A 27,655-nucleotide genomic window follows, 5' to 3' on the forward strand; every position below is an offset into this window, starting at 1 on the left:
GAGGAACATCTGTAATAATCGGAACAATAAAGTTTAAAAAAAATATTAGCTCTCAGGGTGATTCATATTCATTATGTTTAATTAAACTAGTAAAGCCCCACTGAAGATGAAAAAGGAGCTACTCCTTCAGAAAAATCATTCTCAAATATCTACTTTATACACACAATTTAATCTTTTAGAATTCAGTCATATTTCCCAAAGAAACTGCCTGTTTCAAGCTTGAAGTCCAAGCTCAGCTAACAGGAAGGGCTTTCTGTTGCCTTTTAATAAATGATTAAATATTTTTATGCCACTTCTTTCCAAGAAAGATTAAAGTAGCTTACCAACAAACCTTCTACAGATCTTAGCAGATTCCAGAAAGGAAGAGCAGAGGTTGAAAGATATGTTTCTTCTAGTCTTGCCTGAGAGTGAGAGCTTGTTTCTAAAGCTTGCTCCCATCTCTGTGGAACATGGAAAGACTGTGGGCCTTCGAGTCAAATAAATTGGAGTAGAATCCCAACCATTTCACCCACAACCTCTGTCTTAGGCAGTCATGTAACACAATGGAGCCGTATTTTCTTCATTTATAACATACCTCACCCCCTTACCCCCGCCACACACACATTGCAAATATTAGTTCTCTTCTTCATGCTCTCTTCACACCTCTATTAGATGCCTTGAGGTTCAATACTGTTACATGACCATGTGTCTGAGATCTTTCGAGATCTGGAAAGTCAGTCACTGTTCTTACTGTTAGAAATGCACTTGTCTGCCTCCCTCTCTTTGAAGGGAAGGGCTATGTCTTATTCACCTACATTCTTTTTCCCCCCCGCACAGTGTCTGCCATGGAGGAGATATCAATATATTGTTGTTAAATAAAGCTATCACTCTTTTTCAGAAGTATTCAACAAGCTTTTGGTTACCTTCTTTAGAGAAGAAAAACAACACAAAACAACTTCCAGTTTCTCTTGCAGCTCCCTCACACAGCACTCTGATGTAGTAGAGGGTGAAGAGCTTTGATGTCACACCCTGTGTTTCAGTTCCAGCTCCTCCACCTACTAGCTGTGTGACCTTGAGCCATCAAATGAGGAAATATGCATACACTGGCCAAGGTAGGACTGGCTGATGGGAAAGACACAGGACATTTTGTCCTTGCCCTGTCCTCTGTCTTACCCAGATTACACTCTTAGATCTAAGTAACCCCTTCACAAATGCTGCCTGATCCACTCTGTTCCATCACCCAGGTACTCTGCACTGCAGTCTGTCCATCCCCCCACACTCCATTCCCTGCCTTGTTGTCTTCACTTTCACATGGAAATAGAGCCTGGTAATTATAGGGCTGGTTTCTGGAGAGGTCCTGGCTGTTCCAACAGCACTGCAGGAATGAAAGGGGATACTTCTTACCTGCCTTTCATTTTTGTTCCTTAAGAGAAAACGAATTAAAAAGACTGTCTGAGGAGATCCCATCTCTCAAATTGCTGAGGTACGGGGGTACGACAATGGCTCAGAGATGAATTAACTATCGTCTGCTCTTCGAGACACCACTGTCTGGAACTTCTGAATATATCTTTCATTTGTTACAAACTGGCTAATCATTTGTCTCAAATCAAAGTGGTTGTGAATGTTTTGAGGATTAGTGTTCAACAGCTGTGAGTTTTAAAATAGATCAAATTCCTTCATCCCCCTTCTAGTATTTCCTGGGGCATGGAAAGGGAGCAGACTGAAAACAGGCAGAGAGAAAGGCACAGAAGGGGAACATGAACTGGTCTTGTTGAAGCTCCGCTAACTTGCCATTCAGAGGGGCTTCCAGTGTTATATTTGCAGCCACCTAGTGTCTCCCTCCTTTCCTTCCTTTTTCTCCCTGACCTTTCTTCCTTCTCTCTGCTATTGCCTAAAACATAAAAATGAATAAGAGGAAAGCACAAGGACTTATAAATCTGAATGTGGCCTTTGGACTATGTATGAAGGTTGGAGCTTAGGAAAATGGGGACAGTGTTTATGATACCCCACTGGCTCCTTTTCCCTAACCAAGGTCCTTACTTTCATATAAAAGCCTGCTTCCAGAAATGATGTTTCTAAACTCACACTATCATGAAAATGACTGAAAGGAATTAGTGTGCTGCCTTTCTCAGATGTATTTTCATTGTCATCACTTTTGAAAGCCAAAGGACTTCAAGCATTTAACATTGACTATTAGATAAAAGATAGAGGTATGTTTAGGCAAGAGGTCCTACCTAGGGCCCCTGAAACTGCCTCTCAGTTATTCAGAGAGGGAAATAATTAAAGCAATATTCACTCTTTTTTTCCTCATCTACCTGTATTAGAAAAAAAATAAATCTACCTAATAAAAGAGTAACATGCTAATTGACTGTACCTTTGCAACACCCACCAGCCAATCAGGAGTGAGTATGCAAATTAACCCAACAAAGATGGCAGGTTAATTTGCATACACAGGTGCCCAGCAGCCGGGACCACCCCAGCTGCTCCTGGCCTCTGGGCAGCATGGGAAAGCAGAAAGGTGGCTCCGGGCTGGAGCAGAAAGGCTGCTCCAGCCAGAGTGAAGGTGGTGCCAGCAGCCAGGGGAACAAAGGACCATTCTTATATGAATCTTCATTCGTTCATTGGGCCACTAGTATAAAAATAAAGCTTAATTAAAATATTGCAACTTAAAAATTTCCAAAAACAAAGCATACACACTGGTTACAAATAGAGAGGACCTCTTCCCCACACTGTCATTTGTGAAATTAATATAATAGAGTCAAGCCCTAGCCAGTTTGGCTCAGTGGATAGAGCAGCACTATGACATGCATTGACCACCAGGGGGCGCATGTGGAACATGGCGGGCATCAACAGCAGGCAGCAGAGCATGGGAATATGGCGGCCATCGGCCACTGCAGGATGGTGGAGCAGGTAAGCAGGGTCGCCAAACCAATGCAGGGTACCGGTCACTGTCATTGGGGTGAGCCTCTGGTGGTTACTAAAAATTCTTTGCTCCTGTGTGCCATGGTCCTGCAGCCACCTAGTGTCTCCCTCCTTTCCTTCCTTTTTCTCCCTGACCTTTCTTCCTTCTCTCTGCTATTGCCTAAAACATAAAAATGAATAAGAGGAAAGCACAAGGACTTATAAATCTGAATGTGGCCTTTGGACTATGTATGAAGGTTGGAGCTTAGGAAAATGGGGACAGTGTTTATGATACCCCACTGGCTCCTTTTCCCTAACCAAGGTCCTTACCTGCTGCTGGTGCTGGAGCCACCACTTGCACCTGCTGCTGGCACCCAGTGCCGGCCCCAACCGCTTGGTGATGTCAGTGGGTGCGAGTGGCAGCTGCCAGCCCTGTTCACCCCTCAGGGCTTCTTCACCTCCTTTGCTCATGAGGGGTGATCGGGGCAGCAGCCACCGCTCGCACCTGCTGATGGCACTGGCCCCACTCACACCCACTGCCAGCACCGGCCCCAATTGCTCCATGTCATCAGTGGGTGCAAGCGGGGCCAGCTCCATCAGTGTGTGGTAGTGGTGGCGGCAGGAGTGGGGCTGCTGACAGACAGGGGACCAGGGGCCGTGGTGGGAGGGGCTGGGCCAGGGGCACAGAGGATGGGCCAAGACCCACCCCTGTGCCCACCACAGCCTCGCAGTCCACAGTTCCTTTCAAGGTTCACAAATTCGTGCACTGGGCCCCTAGCATGTGTGTGTGTGTGTGTGTGTGTGTGTGTGTGTGTGTGTGTGTGTCAAGAATATATATATGTGGTAGAGTCAAGAATACTCAGACTATGGTTAGCAAAGCACAATAGTTGGGTTGCCTGTACAGAGGTCCAAAGTTCCTCATGGGACAAGTCCTCACCATTCAGAGGGGCTTCCAGTGTTGTCTAGGGAACACCAAAGGCTCATGGATTCTGTTTTCTCGTGTAAAAAAATGTAATATACAATGGTTCTGGGTAATTAAGATTTGGATAAAATTGTCTCGGTTTCAGGAGCCCTAAGCTTCTGGGCTGAACACAGAAAAGTTGGAACAAAATAATTGACCCCTGTTTTATAGCTGAGGAAATAAGACCCAGAGTAAGTGATAGGAGTAAGATGCAAATCCATTTTCCTATTGTGTTCTCTCTACTCCTTTGACTGTTAAGTTGAACTGATGCCCAACTGAGGATCAGTGAGTATAAAGGAAGATGGCTGGATAGTGAGGAGAACTGGAGTCTGGCTGTAGTTTTGTGGGAAAGGGGTGGCAGGGTGAAGAGGCTGGGCAGGGCAGACCCTAAACAATTTATAATGCCTAGTGTTGCACATTACGCAGGATCACAGGGGCTATAAGAAGTTCACTTCTGCTGGAGGGCAGAATGCAGGGTGGGGAGAGGGGAGCCTAGGTCCCCTGGGGCTTGGTGAACTCTGACATTGTCCCAGAGGCAATGGGAAGCAACTGAAGAGCGTTTAGCAGTGAGATTTTTTTTTTTTAAAGTGTTTAAAGCAAGTTAAGTACTAGGATTTTGGCTTAGATGAGATGGATCTTGGTGTCAATCACTTGGAGAGAGAACATTGGTATAGTCTGTTTGTTAATTTGAGGTGTAAGCTCTCTTGGTGACATCCAGAATGGAACTGAATTTACAGTCTCTTATTTCCCCACACAAGACCTTTCAGAAAATTCTCATTAAATTAGATATGTGAGGGGCTGATTTATATGACTATTTGATTTTATTTCAACTGATACCACAGTGCCCCAGTCCATCTGGTCTGCTCTAATAAAATATCACAGGGTGGGTGGTTTAAAACAACAGAAATTTATTTTTCACAGTTTTTGAGGCTGGAAGTCCAAGGTCAAGACACTGCAGATATGCTATCTGGTAAGGGAAAGCTTCTGGTCATATTTTCCCTGTAAACTCATATGGCAGAAGGAGAAAGGGATATTTCTCAGGCCTCTTTTAAAAGATCACTAATTCCATAAATCACCTTCCAAAGGTCTCGCCTCCTAATCCCATTACCTTGGGGGTTATGATTTGAAGATATGAATTTTTGGGGAGACACATTCAAATCATAGCACCCAGGAAGGGTGTTCTGATATACTGCCCAAACCTGTGAACAAATGGCAAGCTAATAGAGGAGATGACCTTTGCTTTCTTCCCAAAGAAAACCCAATTCTGAGTGGCTGCTGGGTACCTGTACAACACTCCTGTCTGTATAGGCTGTTCTGCTCATTTGTCTAGCTTCCAAAGGGTACCATAGAAAATTTCCTTGAAAAAAGTTAAAATAATACTATTTCAAATACTTAAAGGATTAACACTGTGCTATGCAGATAATTGGATTTCTTTTAACATTCTGGACAGCTGAAACTTTTTTTGACTTTTGATGTGTTATGGATCAAAAATTCTCTGGCCAGGGAGGGGACACCAGATACTACTTAAACTTTTTACTGAGGCTGGATGATCTTGACCCATCTTTGATTTCACCTGTAGAGTTAGGAAAGTGGACTAAATAGATTTTAAAAAAGACTTTCATTTCCAAATTTGCATGAGTCAGCAAGTCTGTGGAAATGAATTTTGGGGGGGTCTTTGGGACCTGTCTGTACTGCCTTGTGGTTTAGTGGCTAGATGACCAGCCTCAAAAGTAATGTTTATTGATTTGCAATTGTTTGTTTGTTTGTTTGTTTGTTTGTTTGTTTGTTTTCTTGTTAATCCTCACCTGAGGATATTTTTTTGTTGATTTTTAGAGAGAGTGGGAGGGAGGGCAGGAGGGAGGAGAGAGAGAGGGGAGAGAAAGAGAGAGAGAGAGAGAGAGAGAGAGAGAGAGAGAGAGAGAGAGAGAGAGAAAACATTGATGTGAAAGACACATTGATTGATTGATTGCCTCATCTACATGCCCCAACTGGAGCCAGGGATCGAACCTACAACTCAGGTATGTGCCCTTTTTAAATTAAAAAAAAAATTTAATTGATTTTAGAGAGAGAGAGGGAGAGAGAAATAGAAACATGAATGATGAGAGAGAATCATTGATTGGCTGCCTCCTGCATGCCCCCCTACTGGGGATTGAGCCCACAATCTGGGCATGTGCTCTTGACTGGAATCAAACTGAGGACCCTTCAGTCCTCAGGCCAATGCTCTATCCACTGAGCCAAACCAGCTAGGGCCCAGGTATGTGCCCTTGATCAGGAATCGAACCCAAGACCCTTCGGTGCATGGGTGACGTTCCAACCACTGAGAAACACTGGTCAGGGAAGATTTGCATTCTTCATCTGACATGCTTTCCTCTGACAGGCAGTTTAGGTAATCACTTTACTACAAGATCTTTGGCAAGCATGCCTTCCTGTGACCTGGGGAGGCTACACTATTTTGTCATGGTTGAGAAGACAGCTTTGTATTGCTGAAATGTCTCCTAAAAGATCTGAGCTGAGCTTATTATTTTAAGTGAGAACAAAACCTAGAAGTTCTTTTTCTCCTTTGGGATAGAAGTCACACCTCTCTGCTTGTAAGAACCAGCTCAACTGCTCAAAAACAAATTCCAAGTGATGCCAACACTACTATGTTGGTAGGGAGAAGACATTTGCCTTTGTTCCTGTGAAGTTGAATTGAACTGGAGTTCAAAATACAGTTCAAGAATGACATCTTTGGGACCCTAAGAACAGGAAGTGGCTCAGCAGAAGAACATTCCCTCCTTGTACCAGTTTTTCAGGTGTCCAGATTGTTAATTTTCAGCTGTAAGTCTAGTGTGGGGGAGTATGTGGGTGTGGGTGGGAGAGGGTTTGCACCCAGCTGGTTCACCCTACAGTACCTATGCCTGTGATAAGCTATATTGTCAAAAAAAGCAATCCTACATAATAAAAGGCTACTATGCAAATTGTCTCCATGGAAGGAAGTTCGACCAAGTGGGAGTTAGATGTGCGCTGACCACGAGGGGGCAGCGCAGAACATGGCGGGCGTCAGCAATGTGGCGCTGGCAGTGGGCAGCAGTGGAGGTGCTGCTGGCCCTGATGGGCCCTGAGGAGAGTGGACCACAGTGGGATGGTGGAGCAGGTGAGTGGGTGGTGCCAGGCCAAGGCAGGTGAGAAGGGAGGCCCAGGCTGGCAGCTGGCAGCCGCTAGGGACCCTACCTGTGTACGAATATGTGCACTGGGCCTGTAGTTGGTTATAATCTCTTTTGTTACTAGATTTTACAGATGCAGATAAGATGTGACTCTAGACATGGTTGGTTGTTGATGCAGCTGTTGAAACTTGCTTTCTATCCACAGTTCTGAAAAGTCATTTAAACCCTGAGAACAAGCAAAACATTAATTTCTAAAATTGGATAATTAAGATAATCACACACACATACAAAACAGAACAAAATAAACACCATTATTTCCAAGCCTTCCAGAAGCTGAATTCAGTTTCCCTAGGTGCCCTTTGTCATTTTGAGCCTGAGATGAAACATATCCTTCTATTGCCAAGTTCTGAGCTGGACAGTTAGGACCATGGAGCACCCATCATTTGGAAAAGCCACTCCAAGCTTCACATTTTTCACTGCTACCTTATTCTTGGTAGGTAATAAGAATGAGGATTGACAGTTATTGTGTACACATCATTGGCTGGGCACTGTTTTACATTCTTTACATATTTTCTTATTTATTCTTCACAATTATTCTAGGGTAAGGGTTAGACACTGTGATTTTATAATGAGGAAACTGAGTAAAGTAACTCCCCCAAGGTCAAGAAGCTAGAATTTTAATCCAGGCTGTCAGACTCCAGAGCTTGGGTACTTTACCTTCATGTACTAGAGTGCCTTCCATAATTACGTTCATGTAGGCAGATGTTTTCTAACATATCTTTTTTTGGATACAGACTCCTTTATTCAAGTTGAGTCTCAGCCAAAGCATAAAAAACAATGCAGATAATAGTGGAGGTGTGTGGCTGAAGTAGTAGGAGTGGGTCAGATCTGCAGCTTCGATTCTTTCCTTCACTTTAAATACCTCTCTAGTCCCCAGGGCTCTTAGGGACACATTCCTCTTGCGAATTGATCCATATAGGCCTCAATTTTTCTTCTCTCTAGTACAACAATTTTAAAAACATGCAATACCTGACTATTTAGTCAGGGGCACTGACCTCTTTTCCCTTAGATTATCAAATAAAAATGACAACAGGCAACAATATGTCAAAAAAAATGACAATAGCTGTGGTGTGAATGTCCTGTCTTGAACCATAAATATGATATATGATATGATATATAATAGAGTTGCATGTTATTGGTCATGTCACATAATAAGGTTGCATCTGATTGGTTAATTCTTGGTACCAGAAATCCTTATATACAAGTACTAGAGGCCCGGTGCATGAATTCGTGCACCAGTGAAGTCCCTTGTCTTGGCCTGAGGAATCAGATCAAAACCATCTCTCTGACATCCCTTGAGGGGTCCCAGATTGTGAGAGGGCGCAGGCCAGGCAGAGGGACCACAATGGTGCACATTAGGGGCTTGGGAGAGAGGTGGGAGGTTAGCCAGCCAGGGAGGGACTGTGGGAGGGCTCCAGGGCATGTCCAGCCTGTCTCCCTCAGTCCTTATCTGCCAGACCCCAGCAGCAAGCTAACCTACTGGTCGGAGCATCTGCCCTACGGTGGTCAGTGCACATCATAGCGAGCGGTTAAGCGGCCTTAGCATATCATTAGCATATTACGCTTTGATTGGTTGAACAGATGACCAGACACTTAGCATATTAGGCTTTTATTATATAGGATAGGCACCTGATTTTCTAAAAAGTCACTTTGGACTAAAACGGGTAAGTAATTGCTATTACTTTTTACAAATCAATAAAAAATTATACCTATTTTTTGTCAGATTGGCAAAAAATATATTTTTTGGTGTGCCACATTATTTTAGTAAATCAGTTTATGTGTGCCATGAGATGAAAAAGGTTGTAAATCACTGGTATAGTGAATCAGCATTATTAAATAATCAATCCTGATTATTCATGGATTCTATATTTATAAAGTAGTCGACTTGCTAAAATTTATTTGTAACCCCAAATCATTATTCATGGGCTTTCGTGGTCATTTTTGGTCACATAAAACACTAAATGTTCGAGTCACCAGCTAAGGTGGCACGAGATGGGGCTCTGCCTCCTTATTTCAGTTTTCATGTTGTAAACAAAATTTAAAAAAAACAGTCTAAAGAGTCCAAGTTTTTCAAAAATTTTGTGCTTTTTGTTGGTGATTTCACTGTTTAAAATGCCCCACACACATGGTGCTGAAGTGCTGTCTAATGTCCAAAAAGCAAGAAGGCTGTGATGTGCCTCACAGAGTTGTAGTGCTGTAGGCCATGAGTTAATGAGACAACTATATTAAATCTATATACATATGTATATATGTGTGTATATATATAATATGATAATATATATGTATGGTAATACGTATATTATATAATATGTATAATATGACAATATATAATATATACATAATATGATTATATATGTGTGTGTCTGTGTGTTACATAAGATGTCTTTAAATAGAAACACAGATAAAGCAAGGTTACGTAGTGATTGGTTGACAAAGATGTTGTGACCAGAGGTTCCTAGGAACCTAACTCTGTCTTTCCCCTGTGAACCCCTAGTATTCACTAATTCTGTGTTTGTGGTAAATTTATAGAATGTAACTACCACAAATAATGAGAATTGACTGCAGTTACCATTCATTGAGAGAGTCTTAAAGGCCAAATAGTGAGCTAGAACTTTATTTAAATTAATCCTGATTTTCAATAACCCTATAAATGAAATATTATCTCCAATTTATAGATAGTAAAACTAAGGCCTGAATAATTTGCCAGTGTCACTAAGATAGAGGGGATGAAGCCCAGGCTTAATAGCAGATGACTCTGTTGTTCTCTTTCCTTTTTGCTAAGTTCATTTTGTGACCTAATCCTAGTTGGTCATCTTGCACAATTCTGCCATATCCATGTCCCTGACACCCACTAGGTTTCTTTTCCATTGGGTTGATCACAATACTCCCCCAAATCTTTTATACACTCCATAGACACACACATGACATTCCCTATTGATTTAGGATACTGTTATATAGACAGTGCCACATGTTTGATGTTCTAGCCACATCCTTCTCTTCCTCCTCTTCTGTACCCATCAGGCTTCTGGCAGCCACTGGGGTTAGGATATCAAACCTAAGCAAAGCAAAAATGTCTCCTAGCATGAGAGAGAGAGGACAAAATGGAGAAAGAGGACAAAAGACAAAGATTGAGGACAGTATGGACTTAGAGAAGAAAGAGCAAAAGTGGTAAAGATGGGAGGGGAATAGGCAGCCTTGTTTGTTCAGAAGATGCGCAGAAGTAAAGAGAAAGACCAAGGGTGGTAATAGAGAGGAGTGGACCCTGAGATGCACCAGTCACTGGCAATTGTGTAATTCATTATATTTGAAAACAATTTTCATTTCTATAATCTCATTTGCATATCACAACCACTCTGTATAGGTGAAGGACACATTTGTTTTCTACTTTACTGGTGAGAAAATCATGGCATGAAGAGCTCTAGTGATTTATTCAAGGTCACAAAATTCTAATTTACTTCATATCCAAAAATAGACTATTCATATCACACAGCAAAACTCAGTAATTGCTTTCCTAGTGTTTCAATTTTTAAGCCAATTCCATGAGTAGTCTATCAGGCCACAAAGATAATTTCCTTTATTTTATGCCTGAACCATATGACTGTTTTAATTGCTTTACTTAGCTACAACTTCTGTAAATTTTATTTCTCATATTGAAACATTTGACTTAAATAAATCAAAACTGCTATTCTTTTTAAGGGTCAAAATGTTTTCAATGGATGGAATCATCATGTGAATAAAGATGAAAGCGACTTCGTTGTACTCCTCTTCTGGGAATCTTCCTAGGGATATTACTAAAGTCAGGAATATATCAGAAATTAAGAAAAGATAGGAATATAAAGAATGGCAACTTGAAATCATTCCCTTTAAAGTTTACAATTTCTACCCTCAGCCTTGAAGGATGGGTTCTTTCCAGATATAAAGGTGACAGCCACAATAAGATTTTGATTAAACTATGGTTGATGTCAGGAGGTCTAGAGAGTGATATTTTATTACAAATTTAGCAGACATTTATGTAGCTGATTCAATGGAAGAAGCCCTGGGCTAGACGGGGCTGAGAGATACAAAAGAAAATGAGAATAAAGCCCAGGGGCGGGCAGGGGTGCAGGTGGCAGCCCAGAGCAGCCGCCAGCTCACACACCAGTCTCCTTAACAAGTCATGGCATGTTAAAAAAAGATGGCAGGCAGACACAAAAGCTGTCCAGCATTTTTGGGCAGCCATCGAGAGTATACAGAACCAGAAGCAAATTGCCAACATTGTGGTACTACAAAGTATGTGTCAGGGTGGACTTAGAGAAGAAAGAGCAAAAGTGATAAAGATGGGAGCCTTGTCTGTTCAGATGATGTGTGGAAGCAAAGAGAAAGACCAAGGGTGGGAATGCAGAGTTGCAGACTTTGAGATGCACCAGACACTTACACTAGTGTAATTCTTTATATTTAAAAATAATTTTCATTTCTATAATCTCATTTGCATATCATAACCACTCTGTATAGGTGAAATCCATCATATGCATCCAAAAGAGACTACCCGTCAGCTGAGCTTGGCTGTGAAAGATGGTCTTATTGTTGAAAGTCTCACTGTCAGATGCAAAGGTTCAAAAGCTGGTATTGAACAAGAAGGATATTGGTTGCCTGGAGATGAAATTGGGAAATAGAAACTCATGACTGGTATTATTTTTAATACCATTTGCCTGGAGAGGTATTGATATGTGATCTGTGTTTTCGTGTGTATAATTCCAAGTTTTTGTCTGATGAGTACAGGCTTAGATAGAGCCGTAGTCACTGGCAGTGCCTATTTTGCAGGACCATCAAGAAGAAAAATACAAACAAAAAAGAGATGAGCACATACCTGAGGTTCATTGTTTCCTGCACGAAGGAGAAGGCTATGGACCTCAATAAAGAGGGGAAGGACAGCAAACACCCAATGTACTGGAGGCTGGTGCACTCGGCGGTGGATGCCGCCCATACAAGAGAAAGTGAATGAAGGGAAATACAGAAGTTATGAAGAGTTCAAAGCTGATGGTCAGCTACTTCTCCACAACACAGTGAATTTCTATGGAGCAAACAGTGAGCAACCTGACATAGCAAGGATTCTGTTTTAAGCCACCTGTCATGAAATGGATGAGCTACAGCTTTGTAAGAACTGCTTCTATTTATCAAATGCTGGTCCTGACAATTGGTTCTGCTATCCTTGTATACCTAATCATGAACTGGTTTGGGCTAAGATAAAAGGTTTTGGATTCTGACCAGCCAAGGTCATTCAGAAGGAGGACAATCAGGTTGACATCTGCTTCTTTGGTCACCACCATCAAAGGGCTTGGATTTCTTCTGAAAACTCACAGGACATCACAGTCAGCGTCCATCGACTACATGTATAACACAGTGTGGGTTGGGGAAAGGCCTGTGATGAGCAGGAACTGCATCAGCATTTCCTTTGTGAAAGGAAGATTTTGGAAGTCTAAGAATGAGGCACTTGGGGAGTATCTCCTCTACCAGCAATGAGCAGCTTACAGTCACTCAGGAACCAAGAGCAAAGAAAGAGTGATGTAATCAAAGCGTGGAACCAAAAAACGAAGAACCAGAGCCTAAAACTGAAGCAGTCAGTTCCAGCCAGGAAATCCCCATAATGCCTCAGCCAACTGAAAAAGTTTCAGTGCCAACTCAGACTAAGAAGTTAAGTGCCTCTTCACCAAGAATGTTGCATTGAAGCACCAGACCATCAGTGATGGAGTGTGTCAAAGCATGTGCCATTTGGATATTTATAACATCATTTTCAGGCCATACAAAATTATTAACTTAAAAATTAGCCTGCTATATTTGGTCAAACATTTAATTAATACCCCTAATGCCTTGGAGGGCCAGATCAAATGATTTCTCAGGCTAGATGTTCCCCAAGCCTGCCAGGAATTGAGAATGAGGACAAGAGTTTTTTGGGTTATAATGGGTTATGCTTCATGGAAAAGACAAAACATGAACATTTTAGTGTTTCTTTAATAGGTGAGATGGTGTGGAAATGTTTTCAAGGAGAAAACACCCTTTTTCATAGAGAATTTACTTGGCTAGTTAACAGAACTTTTTTTTTCTTGGGCTAAATGCAGTCACTTCTATTATACAGTATATCCTAAAGCCTTTGTCTCTTCTGGTAGAGACACGTGAGCACTACTAAGGGCCTGGAATGTCCTAAGAGGGTAAGAATAGCCCACATGAGAGATGACTCCTGCAGTCTTCTGGTCCCTGCAGTTGTCAGGAACACTTTGCCTCAGAGGCAAACAGCTCGGGGGCCCGTCTCAATTTGGAGACAGAAAAACTGACCTCTTGCTCCTGGGCTCAAATCTTTCCTTTCATATTTATAGCTTTCATTTTTAACTCTTTTGTAGCTAACATATATTTATTTCTCCAAAGATTTCCCACCTCCTTGGAGACAACAATCTTCTGACATCCCCAGCAGCCTTGAGTCTTCAACATTCTGGAAGCATGGACCGTTTGGACTTGCTTGGGTTCCTCATCATCACGTTAAACTGCAATGTAACTATTGTGGGTGAGTACAGAAAACACCCCCAAAGCTCTTATTCTGTTTTTTGTTTTTATTGGTTTTCCACACCCACACCAACACGAAGTGCAAAGGCCTGTGCACTGCTGGAGCAAAAGGGGGCTGTGGGTTCAAGCTCCTGATTTCACCATGGTTCCTCTATCATTTAAGGAAGTGAGTGTTTTTCTCTCCTGCGGCCTCTTCTTGCTGATACGCTGGTGCTGCGTCTAAAGCCTGAGCAGGTGAAAGGGGTAACACTTCTCTGGCTGCATTACCAGGAAAAGGCACAATAAGTAAAAGTTAAAGATAAATTAATGCCTCAGTTATGCTTCCTTCTTGTTCATCATTTTAGAGTTTAATCTTGAAGCTTAATTTGTAAAGAATAGCAATTTCTTTTGTGCTTTAAACCAAATCCCAATTTTAGTTATTTTTTAAACAAAAAAAAAGTAATAAGGACTTCAGAATTTAGTACAGATAAGACACATTTTTAGAGAGGCATGGGTGTCCTAGAAAAAGGGATTGAGAAAAGGATTAGTCATTGATATTTTTCTTACTCGTTATTTTGTATAATTGAAACAAAATCAAGTTGGCCTTTAAAAGTTTGAGTCAATAACTTTATCACATAATAATATTATTTAACTGCCTTCATTTATAATAGAGTTTTGTTTTTCTATCAGGTGATGTTTTCTGTATCTCATCACAAAACAGAGTATTTACAAATTATTTTCACTGTGTCTTAAACATGTTTCAAAATAGTTGACTCATGACATGAAAAGAAGACTTTTGAAGTTATTTTGATTCCCCAGGTTGGCCATATTTACTCATGATAAGTTGAAAAAAGACAAACCTCATTAATTATAATAACTGAAATAGGGGAAGAAGAATTCTAAATTACTGAAAATTCTGAAAAATTGAATATTCTTAAAGAATGTTTTTGTTAATCCTCACGGGAGAACATGTTTATTGATTTTTAAAGAGTGGGAAAGAGAAAGAGAAACATAGATTGGTTGCCACCCATAAATGTGCCCTGAGTCAGGATGGAACCTGCAATCTTGGTATGTGCCCTGACCAGGAATTGAACCTCCCACCTTTTGGTGTATGGGACATACTCCAACCAATGGAGTCACCCAAAATTAAAGAATTTGATCCCAAGGGCCATAAAGCAACATTAAGTACAAACCCTGTTGCCTGGCCGGTGTTGCTCAGTGTATTGAGCCTTGTCTCATAAGCCAAAAGATCACTGGTTCAATTCCTGGTCAGGGCACATGCCCACATTGCAGCTCCATGCCCAGTAGGGGCATGCAGAAGGCAGCTGATTGATGTTTCTTTCTCCCCCTCCCTTTCTCTCTTAAATCAATAAAATATATATTAAAAAAATAAATACAAGTCCTGTTACTAAATGAAGGCCTTATGGACCATTATCCTATCTAATAAAGAGGGAATATGCAAATTGACCATCACACCATCACAAAGATGGAAGCGCCCAATCCCCTCAGCCTCGCTGGAGTCTCCCTGTCCTTTCAGCCCCGCCCCGGGGGGGGGGGGGGGTGGCGACGAGCAGGTGCGTGGTGCAGCTGGACCTGCCCTCAGCCCCTGAGCCACCCAGGGCTGCCTGAGGCTCAAGTAACCAGGGCCAGCCGAGGCTTGTACTGCCGGCAGTGGCAGCAGCAGAGGTGTGATGGGGGCATCGCCTTCCCCTGATCGCTGGGTCACCTCCCGCCCCTGAGGGATCCTGGACTGTGAGAGGGGGCAGGCTGGGCTGAGGCACCCCCGCTCCAGTGTATGAATTTTCATGCACCGGGTCTCATAAATAAAGTCATAAATAAAGACTTATTGTATTTGCTCTACACAGTTACAGGAATGCACTAACATCCTTTAAGAAGTTTAATCTTCTAAAAAAGTAAGATCTTATTTGCATCATTCATTTTTTCAACTCAACTTTCTTTCTAGAACTTTCAGTCCAGGAGACATTACCAAAAGTCTGAACTAGCAGAGTCAAATTAAACATTTTCTGTAATTACGCTTCTTTAACATCTGCTAATTTCAATATATTTTACAAACAAGTAGTTCACACAGTGTCTGACACATTGTAAGTGCTCGATAAATATTTGTCACATTTAATAAAAATTTAGTCACAGCAACAGTATCAACTAGGTGATACTGTTGCTGTGACTAAAATGCATGCTTTTGGACCTCACACTTCACTCTCAGCCCCAGGACATATTTAAACATCATTGTTAGGAGGAAGTCTGTTTCCATGGTGGTGCCCTTCTCTTTTCCAGGGAAGATCTGGCTTATCTTCATGATCCTGCTGAGGATGGTGGTGATCATTGTGGCTGGGTCCCCCGTTTACCAGGATGAGCAGGAGAGGTTTGTGTGCAACACTCTGCAGCCAGGGTGCGCCAATGTCTGCTATGATGTTTTCTCCCCAGTGTCCCACCTACGCTTCTGGCTGGTCCAGAGCGTGTCTGTTCTCCTCCCTTCCGCGGTTTTCAGTGTCTATGTGCTGCACAAAGGAGCCGAGCTTGCCGCCTGGGGACCCTGTGGGCCAGATGGCGGTTCAGGGAGCCAGGACCTCGCAGACCTGAGCCCCAGGGATAGGCGCTGCCCTCTGCCCTGCAGGGAGGGGCACAGCCTAGTGGTGCCAGACTTTTCCTCCGGCTACATTGTGCACCTCTGTCTTCGGACCCTGGCAGAGACAGCTTTCGGGGCCTTGCATTACCTCCTCTTCGGATTCTCGGTCCCCAACAGATTTTCCTGCGCCCACTCTCCCTGCTCTGGCGCGGTGGATTGCTACGTCTCTCGACCCACAGAGAAGTCCACGCTGATGCTCTTCCTCTGGGCACTCAGCGCACTCTCTGTGCTGCTCAGCGTGGCTGACCTGCTCTGTAGCTTGGGCAGGAGGACCCTGAGGGGGCCGGGACCCGCCGAGGGCCCCCGGGAAAGGAGGCCGGATCCCGTGGAGCTGGATAGGCCTGGGGAGGAAAGGGTGTCGCTAGCACACTCTGGCCTGTGGACCAGAGGGCACGGTGCCCACAGCGCCAGTGGTCAGTGGGTTGTGTCGGGGCGGATGGAGCTTCCAGAGGAGGATGAGAGTGAGGGGCTGTCCTTTGCCAGCGACAAGCTCTCCAGGGCTTGCACAGAGCCTGGGGTCAGGCCCCGCACAGAGGCCCCCCAGGACTCCGGAAGTGAGCATCCCTCAAAGCCCCACCGTCTGCTGGCCCAGCACCGCACGTCCAGTCCGTGGCAACCCTCAGCCCTCCAGGCTGGGGCTGGGAGCGCCCCTCTCCTGGGGACCAGAAGGTCTGAGTGGGTGTAAAAAGGGCGGCCAGGCAGCGCAGTGACGGAAAGAAGACTCGAACCCTAACATCACCTTGGCATGTGGGAAATCTTTATGTCCCTGGAGAATATCAACAGGCAGGAAGGCCAGCTGGCCTGTGACAAGGACTTCGTGGGACACTCACAGACTTGTACTATTGATTTAATTTGGATAACCCTGTCTGCTGAAAGAAACCCTTGCATTCAAATTCAGACTGGAAGCTAAAATGATAAATTGGAAAGTGTCAGGTTGCTTAGGGATTATGCTACACTCTGACTGGTTTGTTGTCTTATTCTTTATCATAGTTTGTGCTTTTTGTAAAGCAAGTTCTTTTACATTAACAGAGTTCATTACTGTTTTCCAGTGAATTATTATGAGTCTTTTTTCTTTTTATTTGTTTTTTCATGTTTTTCCTTTTTGTTTGTTTTTCTGCTTGCATAAAAGAGGCACCTTAAGCATGGCATCAGTAGAGACACATTAGTTTAACTTCTCCAAACCCCTTTAATAAAATTAATGGTGATTGCTTATGATATCCCACTTCATACTTCATTGTTATAGGAGACAAATGACAAATGCAGAAAATATGACTAGTTGGAGTCTTTAGGGGTAATGTTGATGGTTATAGCATGCACATGGAAGGTGCACAGAATGTGGGTTGGCCCTGACTTGCTTGTTTGTTCTGCATCTCTGAGTAGTTGTCCTCAATGATTAGAGGGCCCACTTGCACTGTTGATGAGTGGCCCTTGTGCTGTCCCACGGTTCTAGGTTGGGTTTCGTCTGTGTCCTTCAGAGGAGAGTTGTACCATCAGGTTGTGTTGAGTCTCCATGCTCCAGTGCAGCAGATGAGAAGCACAGGGAACGCTGTGGTTTCACAGTTCCTGCCCCTGCTTTCTGTGTGTGCACTAGAAAGAGCTGCCTCTGCTTGTGGAATGGGCACAAGCTCCTTACTGCACTTCTCTGCGTTGCTCTGGTTTGTGTCACTCTGTTAGAGTTTTAGTGCTGCCTTTATTTTTTTTTTGTAATTTAATAAATCTTTATTGTTTATTATTACAGTTGTTCCTCTTTTTTTCCCCCTCATAGCTTCCCTCCATCCGGTTCCCACCCCCCTCTGCCCTTATCCCCCTCCCCCACTGTCCTCATCCATAGGTGTACGATTTTTGTCCAGTCTCTTCCCACACCTCCCACACCCCTTTCCCCCTGAGAATTGTCAGTTCACTCCCTTTCTATGCCCCTGATTCTATTATATTCACCAGTTTGTTCTGTTCATCAGATTTTTTTATTCACTTGATTTTTAGATTCACTTGTTGATAGATATGTATTTGTTGTTCATAATTTTTATCTTTACCTTTTTCTTCTTCTTCCTCTTCTTAAAGAATACCTTTCAGCATTTCATATAATACTGGTTTGGCGGTGATGAACTCCTTTAGATTTTTCTTATATGTGAAGCTCTTTATTTGACCTTCAATTCTGAATGATAGTTTTGCTGGGTAGAGTAATCTTGGTTGTAGGTTCTTGCTATTCATCACTTTGAATATTTATTGTCACTCCCGTCTGGCCTGCATAGTTTCTGTTGAGAAATCAGCTGACAGTTGTATGGGTGCTCCCTTGTAGGTAGTTAACTGTTTTTCTCTTGCTGCTTTTAATATTCTCTCTTTGTCTTTTGCTCTTGGCATTTTAATTATGATGTGTCTTGGTGTGGTCCTCTTTGGATTCCTCTTGTTTGGGGTTCTCTGCGCTTCCTGGACTTGTAAGTCTATTTCTTTCACCAGGTAGGGGAAGTTTTCTGTCATTATTTCTTCAAATAGGTTTTTAGTATCTTGCTCTCTCTCTTCTTCTGGCACCCCCATAATTCTGATGTTGGTATGCTTGAAGTTGTCCCAGAGGCTCCTTACACTATCTTTAACTTTTTGGATTCTTTTTTCTTTTTGCTTTTCCGGTTGAGTGTTTTTTGCTTCTTTGTATTTCAAATCTTTGACTTGATTCTTGAGATCCTCTAGTCTGCTATTAGATCTCTGTATAATATTTTTTTAGTTCAGTCAGTGTATGCTTAATTTTTAGTTGGTCCTTTTTCAGATCCTCGAGGGTCTCACTAAATTTATCGGCCTTTTCTAGAAAATTCTTGAAAAACCTTATAACTGTGGTTTTGAACTCTATATCCAGTCGTTTGCTTTCCTCAGTTTCTTTCATTTGTGAAATGTTTCTTTGTCTCTGCATTGTGGCTGCTTCCCTGAGTTGATAGAGTGGCTTTGTGTGCTAGGTGTCCTATAGGGCCCAGTGGCTCAGCCTCCCCAGTTACCTGAGGTGGACACTCTTGGTGCACCCCTTTGTGGGCTGTGTGCACAGTCTTGTTGTAGTTAAGCCTTGATTGTTGTTGGTATCACTGGGAAGAATTGACTTCCAGGCCCGTGGTTGGCAAACTGTGGCTCGTGAGCCACATGTGGCTTTTTGGCCCCTTGTGTGTGGATCTTCTACAAAATACCACAGCCTGGGCGAGTCTATTTTTTTTTAATATATATTTTATTGATTTTTTACAGAGAGGAAGGGAGAGGGATAGAGAGTTAGAAACATCGATGAGAGAGAAACATCTATCAGCTGCCTCTTGCACGCCCCCTACTGGGGATGTGCCCGCAACCAAGGTACATGCCCTTGACCGGAATCGAACCTGGGACCCTTGAGTCCGCAGGCCGACGCTCTATCCACTGAGCTAAACCAGTTTTGGCAATGGGCGAGTCTATTTTGAAGAAGTTTAGAAGAAGTTTAAGTTTAAAAAATTTGACTCTCAAAAGAAATTTCAATCGTTGTACTGTTGATATTTGGCTCTGTTGACTAATGAGTTTGCCGACACTGCTCCAGGCCAATTGGCTGTGAGGATCAGCTGTGTCTACGCTGGGAGAACTTCTGTGCTGGAGACACCCTTATGAGACAAGACTTGCAAAAGCCTCTGTGCTCAGCTTGGATGGGGCGGAGTCTCAGGGCAGAGTAGACAGCATTGGTTTCCTGTCAGCCCTGCCCTAATAGGCCCCTGTGTCTCAGTGTCCTGTGGTAATTGCTGCAAGCACCTCTGAGATAAAGCCGCCCTCGAGTTCCACCCACTGCCAGACAGTCCAGTTTCTCCCGAATGAGTCTGGGTCCCCAGAGTCTTGCCTGGAACTGGAGTTCAGAGCAGTCGGGAGCTTTTGTCTCCCTCCCGCTTGAGAAAGCCAGCGGCGTACTCAGTTGCCCGCCCTCCCTGCATGAACACCTTGGTACCTCTGCCTTCCGCAGTTCCTCTGAGTCTCAGTGTGCTTTTCTCTTTCCTGACAGTCCAGTTTCATCCGGTATGAGTCGGGGTCCCCAGAGTCTTGCCCGGAACTGGAGTTTAGCACAGTCTGGAGCTTTAGTCTCCCTCCCAATTGAGAAAGCCAGCCGCACACTCAGTTGCCAGCCCTCTCCGCATGCGCGCCTCGGTACCTCTGCCTTCTGCAGCTCCTCTGAGTCTCAGTGTGCTTTTCTCTTCCTTCTAGTTGTAGAATTTCCACTCAGCCAGCCTTCCTGTGGTTCTGGATGATGTCCGTTTTGTCTTTTAGTTGTAGTTTTGAAATTGTTGTGCAAGGCAGCAGTTTAGGTGTTTACCTATGCCGCCATCTTGGTTTCTCTTAGTGCTGCCTTTAATTGCCTGATGGGAATATGCAGTGCAGCAGAAAGAGCTACTATGGGACAGGACAAACCTGCTCACTTTCATCAAGAGAGGAGAAGCCATCTGTTATGCTTCCAGAATTTACAAATACCCTCTGGTCCCCAAACACAAAATGGCCGAGGAAGACAAATTACTCTCACCATTCAAATAATAAAAAAGGCTAACAAATGTACCTATGAAATCAATGGACACTTAACTGTTCTAAAGAAGACTTTGGCAATGAAATATCTGCCAAGATGGAGAATAACATCCTACTCACTATATCTACAGGCTATGAAAGCAATTGGTTAAAACTGAAAAAAAAAATCATCCAAAATTGGTTTTGGCATAAAAACCAAGGAATGTGTCTATATTTAATATATGCAGTAAATCAATTTCTCTCTCTCTTTCTCCTCAATGTATTGAAAACTGAGCCATGACTCAGACCCTTTTCTTCAATACTTAGATCAATTCTGTACATACAAATCAATCTGTTTTTTTGAGTCTGATATTCCTAAATGATTCAGGGGCAAATCTGGTTTTTGTCTCTTATAGCATGCAATTCTGGTGGACTTCCCAAGGATGGGTGTAGTCTTAGAGATATAAGGATTCTCTAGGGATTCATTACTATTCCCCCACCCCCCAAATTAATACATGATCTTACTGCAATTTATAATATCACCAGTAAACCGAGGAATAATTCAGCATCTTGCTGTTTCTATAGCCAGACACTTAGATCTTACTCATCAGCCTGCTGAGCTGTTCCTTTTTCAGAAACATAAATACCATATAACATTTTCTTATATCCTTATTGTTTTTAGTTAATCCTTACCCAAGGATATTTTTTCCATTGATTTTTTAAGAAAGAATGGAAGAGAGGGAGAGAGACATCAATGTGAGAGAGAGACATTGATTGATTGCCTCCCCCACCTGCTCTGACTGGGCAGGGATTGAGCCTGCAACCCAGGTACGTGCCCTTGACCAGAATCAGACCTACGACCCTTCAAACTGCAGGCCTAGCCTCTAAGCACTTAGTAAAACTGGCCAGGGCTGATGTCCTTGTTTTTAACTGTTGTGACTTGCTGAATCAAAGCAGTTGAATTTAATACAAGTTCACTGTCATTTTCTTCAGGAATTAACTCATCTTTCTGGGCTTGAGATACTGAACTAGCAATACCTGACCTCATCTGAAGCCTAGGGCTATATTATTCACTTAAAAAATTTCTGATTTCAATAAGAGAACCATCCTATCTAATCTAATAAAAGAGTAATATGCAAATTGACCATCACTCCAACACACAAGATGGCAGCCCCCATGTGGTCAAAAATGGCTGCCCCCATGTGGACACAAGATGGCCACCACAAGATGGCCGGCAGGGTAGGGCAGTTGGGGGCAATCAGGCCTGCAGGAGAGGGCAGTTGGGGGCAATCAGGCCAGCAGGCGAGGGCAGTTGGGGGTGATCAGGCCTGCAGGCGAGGGCAGTTGGGGGTGATCAGGCCTGCAGGGGAGGGCAGTTAGGGGTGACCGGGCTGACAGAGGAGGGCAGTTGGGGGGGACCAGGCCTGCAAGGGAGGGCAGTTGGGGAGGACCAGGCCTGCAGGGGAGGGCAGTTAGGGGTGACCAGGCTGTCAAGGGAGGGCAGTTAGGCATTACTGGGCCAGCAGGGGAGGGCAGTAGGGGGGGGGGGGACCAGGCCTGCAGGGGAGGGCAGTTAGGGGCAATCGGGCTGGCAGGGGAGCAGTTAGGCATCAATCAGGCTGGCAGGGGAGTGGTTATGGGTGATCAGGTTGGCAGGCAGAAGCAGTTAGGGGCAATCAGGCAGGCAGGCAGGTGAGCGGTTGGGAGCCAGCAGTCCTGGATTGTGAGAGGGCAGTTGGACATACCTTGAGGGGTCCCAGATTGGAGAGGGTGCAAGCTGGGCTGAGGGACATACTCTCTCTGTGCACGAATTTCATGCACCGGGCCTCTAGTTCTCCTGAATAAAAATGCTGATGGAGAACTGAATGTATACAGTCCTCATCTTTTAAAGAAAGCCCAGTGTAACACCTTGATCATGTCTGTACATTACTGCAGATGGTGGGAATGGTGGCCAGTTCCTTTCTATTTCCCCACTGTTTTCAACCTAGAGCCTCTTCTCTTTCTTTCCAAGGAGATTGAGTTCTATATTGATGTGATTGAAGTCTCTGGGGTGCTTCACAACTCTATGTCCCTTCAGAGTGATGTCCACATTTTCTGGAATGTCAACAGTCTGTTGAAAATGGTCTTCATCCTCACATAGCTGTGACACAGAGCTTTATTACTGTTTTAAAAGTAAACTCCACAGGCCCCTCAAACACTTCAATGTTAGCATTGATAATGTTGATTGATGGAATCAACTCAATTTTGGTGGTGCGTACTCAGTCAAGGTACCTGGATAATAGTTGTGAAAGGAAGGTGGCAAATGCTGAGCTGGGGTTCTTTCTTGCCCAGGGCCCAAGTGAAAACTGGGCAGAGCATCTCTGTGTCCTTCTCCTATTGGAGTCTATGCTTAGGTTTGGATTTACAAACAGGTGTGCTTTTATTTGAGTGGCACTGGTCAGAGGTTGCTTTGTCCACTCTGCTGATGCCCACAATCCCTCTATCAAACAATCAGAGACCTGAGTTTGTTCCATGGAAAAATACACATAGTATTCATAGCAATAGGTGTAAGAGGGAAGGAGAGAGGTAAGGAGTCAAGAGTAGGACTCTGGGTTCTTATACCATTTCCATCATTACTTAGCAGGTCACTTCATTCTTCTGAATCTATTTCCTTTTCTGGGTGAAAGGGACCCAAACAGGATGGTTCCTTAGTACTCTACAAGTTTAGAAATCCATCAATGAGATGAGCAGCTGTCATTCATTTTAACCTAATAGGTGTTAGTTCTCTAGGTCCTTCCATCCTGCTAATTGCCTAAGCACAGGTTTTGATAAGATGGAGATGGACAGAACAAGAGAGGCCTGGGAAGTGTGTTCTGGGAAGAGTTGCCATGGAAGAGATGGGGATCCCATGCAAAGTTGAAGGGGACTGAAGACAATTTACTGACTTCATGCCTTATTGAATGATGGCAGAGGGCTTAGTGGACAGACACTAGGGTCATCTGATGTGACCCCCATCCTATGAGGAGCAAGCTTGCTGACACGGTGTTCTGGAACCTAAATGGCTGTGTTAGTATGACTGAATTGACTATAGGAAAATACAGATGGAAGAAACCCTCTTCTTCTATTGCTATCACATAGGACATCTAGTTTTGTAACAGGTTTTGAAGTCTTTAGAGATATTTTCTAGATATGTAAAGAGAGGGAAAAATCTTAGACTGTATGTAAAAGATAAAAAAAAAGTAGAAAATCATGTGACTATCAATCTTCCTTTTCAAGATTTTAACATGCTTCTCTGCATCTTTGGCATACTGGATAAATGAAAGATGGTTCATGAGTTTGTGTCCCTATTCCAGAGAGTTACTGAATCACCATTTATCTAAGGCAGGGCTATGGCAAGTTAAGGTAATTGTAGCTGCTGTAACATAGAAGTTTCATAAAGTACAAAGTGAGTGTTCCTGATTGATGGGCTGTTTTCCTCTGGGTGGTGTCTCAGGGATCCTCCCATCCTGTGGCTCCATCATCTTCTACCCACAAACCAAGTTGCTGTAGCAGGGACAAGTCCAGTGCCATAGGTCAGGCCTGGAAAGTGCACCAGCTCTTGTGGCACATTCTCCAGTGAGAACTCAGTCCTGACTGCTCCAGAGGCCCAGAAAGTAGGAGGAAAAGTCTGGCCAACAGCTAGCCAGTATTTGTCTCAGGCAGCAACCATTTTCTGGGCACCTGTCCCATAAGAGGCATTTAATAAATCCCTAATGACCAACACCTTGGTCTCAGGGAAGGGAAAGCTAAAGAAAAGATCTTAGCTCAGGTTCTTGGATGCATTGGGGCTGGATAGAAGAGAGAGGATGATGTGACAAGCTTGAAGATAACTGACTGAATTAAGCCTAGAATCCACATCTCTTGCACTTAGAGATTGTCTCCTATATGTATATGATTCAGAAAATAAAGGATTTGACTTTGGGTGGTGGGCAAATGGTGCAATATACAAATTTTGTAACATAGAAACCCACACCTAAAACCTATATGATCATGTTTACCAATATCACCCCAATAGATTTAATTGAAAAAAAGAAAAGAATCTTGGTTTAAGTGTGTATGTGGGTATGTGTCTTAGTTTCACTCTTTGGTTTTTGCACAGTATGAAAGGCTCATTAGGAATTATCTAAGTCTATCTTTCCAGGAACTTTACTTTTAAAATATTTTTAAAGTTATTAATTTTTTCATTTTATTTTTTAATTAGAGGCCTGGTGCACAAAATTTGTGCATGGAGGGGGGAGTCTCCTCAGCCCAGCCTTCACCCTCTCCAATCCAGGAACCCTTGGGGGATGTCCGACTGCCAGTTTAGGCCGATCGGACATCCCTCTCACAATCGTGGACCGCTGGCTCCTAATCGCTCACCTGCCTGCCTGCCTGGTTGGCCCTAACTGCCTGCCTCCCCCCCCAACTGACCTGATCACCCCTCACTGCCTCTATGTGCTGGCCTGATCACCCCTAATTGCCTCCTGCTGCCGGCCATGTCACCCCCAACTGTCCCACCTGCCAGCCTAATTGCCCCCAACTGCCACCCTCTGCTGACCTAGTTGCCCCTAACTGCCTTCCCTGCTGGCCTGTTCGCCCCCAACTGACCCCCCTTGCCAGCCTGGTCGCCCCACACAGCCTGCTTTTCAGTCGTTCGGTCATCCCTCACTAACCCCCCTGTCGGCCTGGTGGCCCCTCACTGCCTCTGTGTGCCAGCCTGATCGCCCCTAACTGCCCCCTGCTGCTGGCCAGGTTGCCCCTAACTGCCCCCTCTCTGCCAGCCTGGTCACTCCTAACTGCCCCCCCCCACCTCACCAGCCTAGTGACCCCTCACTGCCCCCCCTGCCAGCCTGGTCACTCCATGCAGCCTGCTGTTCAGTCATTTGGTTGTCCCTCACTAACCCCGCTGCTGGCCTAGTCATAGGCAGCCATCTTGTGAGGGTGTGAGGGTCAATTTGCATATTACCTCTTTATTATATAGGCTATTTATTAAATTGATTGGGGTGACATTGGTCAAACCAGGAACTTTAATTGAGAAATTTTCACAGATTAGTGTTCAGGTGGATCCTCAGGTGGTCCAGCAATGGCAGGAACCCACTGGTGGCATCCATGCTGAATCCACACTACCGAAGCTGGCTGCCTGCTGAGACAAACACAAAAGAAAGATTATGAGAATCAATGAGATTATGCTGATGCTTTGCCAAAAAAAGTATTGTTTAGAGAATTAATAAATATGAGTCTTTTTTTTTGTAGTATGTTGAAATCTACTGTGAGAATCTATTTCAAATTTTCTGAGTATAAATTGGTTTCAGGCAAGAAATGGTGATGAGGATGGTGCTTTGCAGATAAGGAGAGGGAGCATCTGGGCTTCTCAAGCACACACTTGCCCAGGATTTCCTGTAATGGAAATGCTTCCCACCCATAACCTCGGGATCCCCCGTCCAGGGGCTGGCTTAGTAGCAGCGTCTGTAAATCCTGCTCGTTGTGTTTTGGTTGTGCTGTGGAATAACTATTCCCTAGAAATAGAACAGACGTCTCTTTCCCGTTTGAAATATATGTACACATATATGTATTTTTTTCTTCATCCTGCCAGTCATAGAGCAAGTCTCTTCCTCTGTGGTGTGACCCAAAAGAGATATGAGTGGCAGAAATTAGAGCCGAAAGAAGTAACTAAATTTTCTCATAAGCTGAATTCTGATGGAAAAGTAGATGACATGTTTCAAATAGGGAGTAATTGTAAAGAGTGTGCTCACCTGGCCATGACATCAATTGGCCATTCACTTTCTTGGCCATCTTAGACTCCCAGGTTTATCACTCATGCATTATTGGGCAGTTCTCTCCCTTCAACCCTGCTTGCCCCCTCCTCTGGAGGCCCTTCTGGGTCTTCATAGAGCCCCTGTATGTATTTTATCAATAGGCTGAGAAATACAATCTGCGGGAAGGCACCGCTTTCCCAATACTGTCATAAGAGTGCACCAAGAAACATGGAAGGCCATGGACCTTGGACGTTAGCAGGGCTGTGTTGAGATAGCAGTGGCTCGAAGCAATTTCCTGACCTAATAGCCTCAAAGTAAATGTTTACTGGACCTTACTAATCTTTACTGATCTTTATTGACCTTAGAGATGGTCTGCCTGCTACCTGTGTGCCATGCTTCACTGAGGGCAAGATGTGTATCTAAAACGGAATAAAAAGTGAATAAGGCCAGGTTTCAGTGTGCCTCTCCAAGAGAGAGCTCTCCACCTGGCCCCCCATGCCTTCTAAATGTATATTTCTTATATAGTATTTCATTTGTGCGTCGGCCCCTCCTTCAGATCCCGAACCTTAGCTGTGCAGGTTGCGGCAATAATCTCAGATCAATAGAGTCACGTTGACAAACCAGTATTTATTGATTTATCTGCACCTAGCATTTCATCTCTTGTTTCTGTTTCTTTCTATGAAGCTGAAAAAAGTTAAAAATCAATTGTGACATGAGAAGCCAGCCAAATTGTCAGAAGAGTTCTAACACACGGTTATTATTCCAGTGCCACTGTTCAAACAACTCCAATTCCTGGGAACTTAACTTTTCTCAGTGCGGGATGGGCATAGAAGGATTGCCTTACTGGGTGGGCTTGCTGGGAAGTTCAGATGAGATAGTGTATGTGGAAGAAGCCTGAGAGGGATGTGTCATGGTAAAGTGTTGCCTGGGCTGTGAAATTATCCAGGCGTGAGAGATCACTCTGAACAGGTTTCTCTCCAGGAATTTGTGATGATAGGACATTTGCATGAGGAAAGAGATGTCCACAGACTTAGGAATGCTCCCAACCTTCTTCCCCCATCCTTTCTGACCAGCAGAGGCCTTTCTTTGGCTCATATTTAGAATGTAATATTTATAAGTACCCAAATGTTTATCCAGTTCTGCTGGTATTTCTAGACCATTTCCATTCTCCTCCTTTTTTGTTTATCTCTGCACAAGATTTCAGAACTCTTAGCAGCAG

The 27,655-nt window shown here is 43.7% G+C and overlaps 1 protein-coding gene and 1 pseudogene across 2 annotated transcripts; both read left to right on the forward strand.

The window, feature by feature from the left end:
* Positions 1-2,853: 2,853 nt before the first annotated feature.
* On the forward strand, positions 2,854-13,197 carry LOC308240811 (zinc finger MYND domain-containing protein 11-like; annotated as a pseudogene). The gene is made up of 7 exons: positions 2,854-2,889; positions 10,665-10,675; positions 11,219-11,319; positions 11,536-11,686; positions 11,845-12,017; positions 12,145-12,818; positions 13,188-13,197. The product of its transcript is annotated as a zinc finger MYND domain-containing protein 11-like (transcript).
* A 318-nt stretch (positions 13,198-13,515) lies between these two features.
* On the forward strand, positions 13,516-16,889 carry GJD4 (gap junction protein delta 4; the record flags this gene model as incomplete). Its single annotated transcript, XM_080645082.1, has 2 exons — positions 13,516-13,579; positions 15,853-16,889. The coding sequence occupies 2 exons, from the start codon at positions 13,516-13,518 to the stop codon at positions 16,887-16,889; spliced, it is 1,101 nt and encodes a 366-aa protein (XP_080501208.1).
* Positions 16,890-27,655: the final 10,766 nt, after the last annotated feature.

Source organism: Plecotus auritus, assembly GCF_963455305.1.
Source record: "Plecotus auritus genome assembly, chromosome: 1".
NCBI classification, from domain to species: Eukaryota; Metazoa; Chordata; class Mammalia; order Chiroptera; family Vespertilionidae; genus Plecotus; species Plecotus auritus.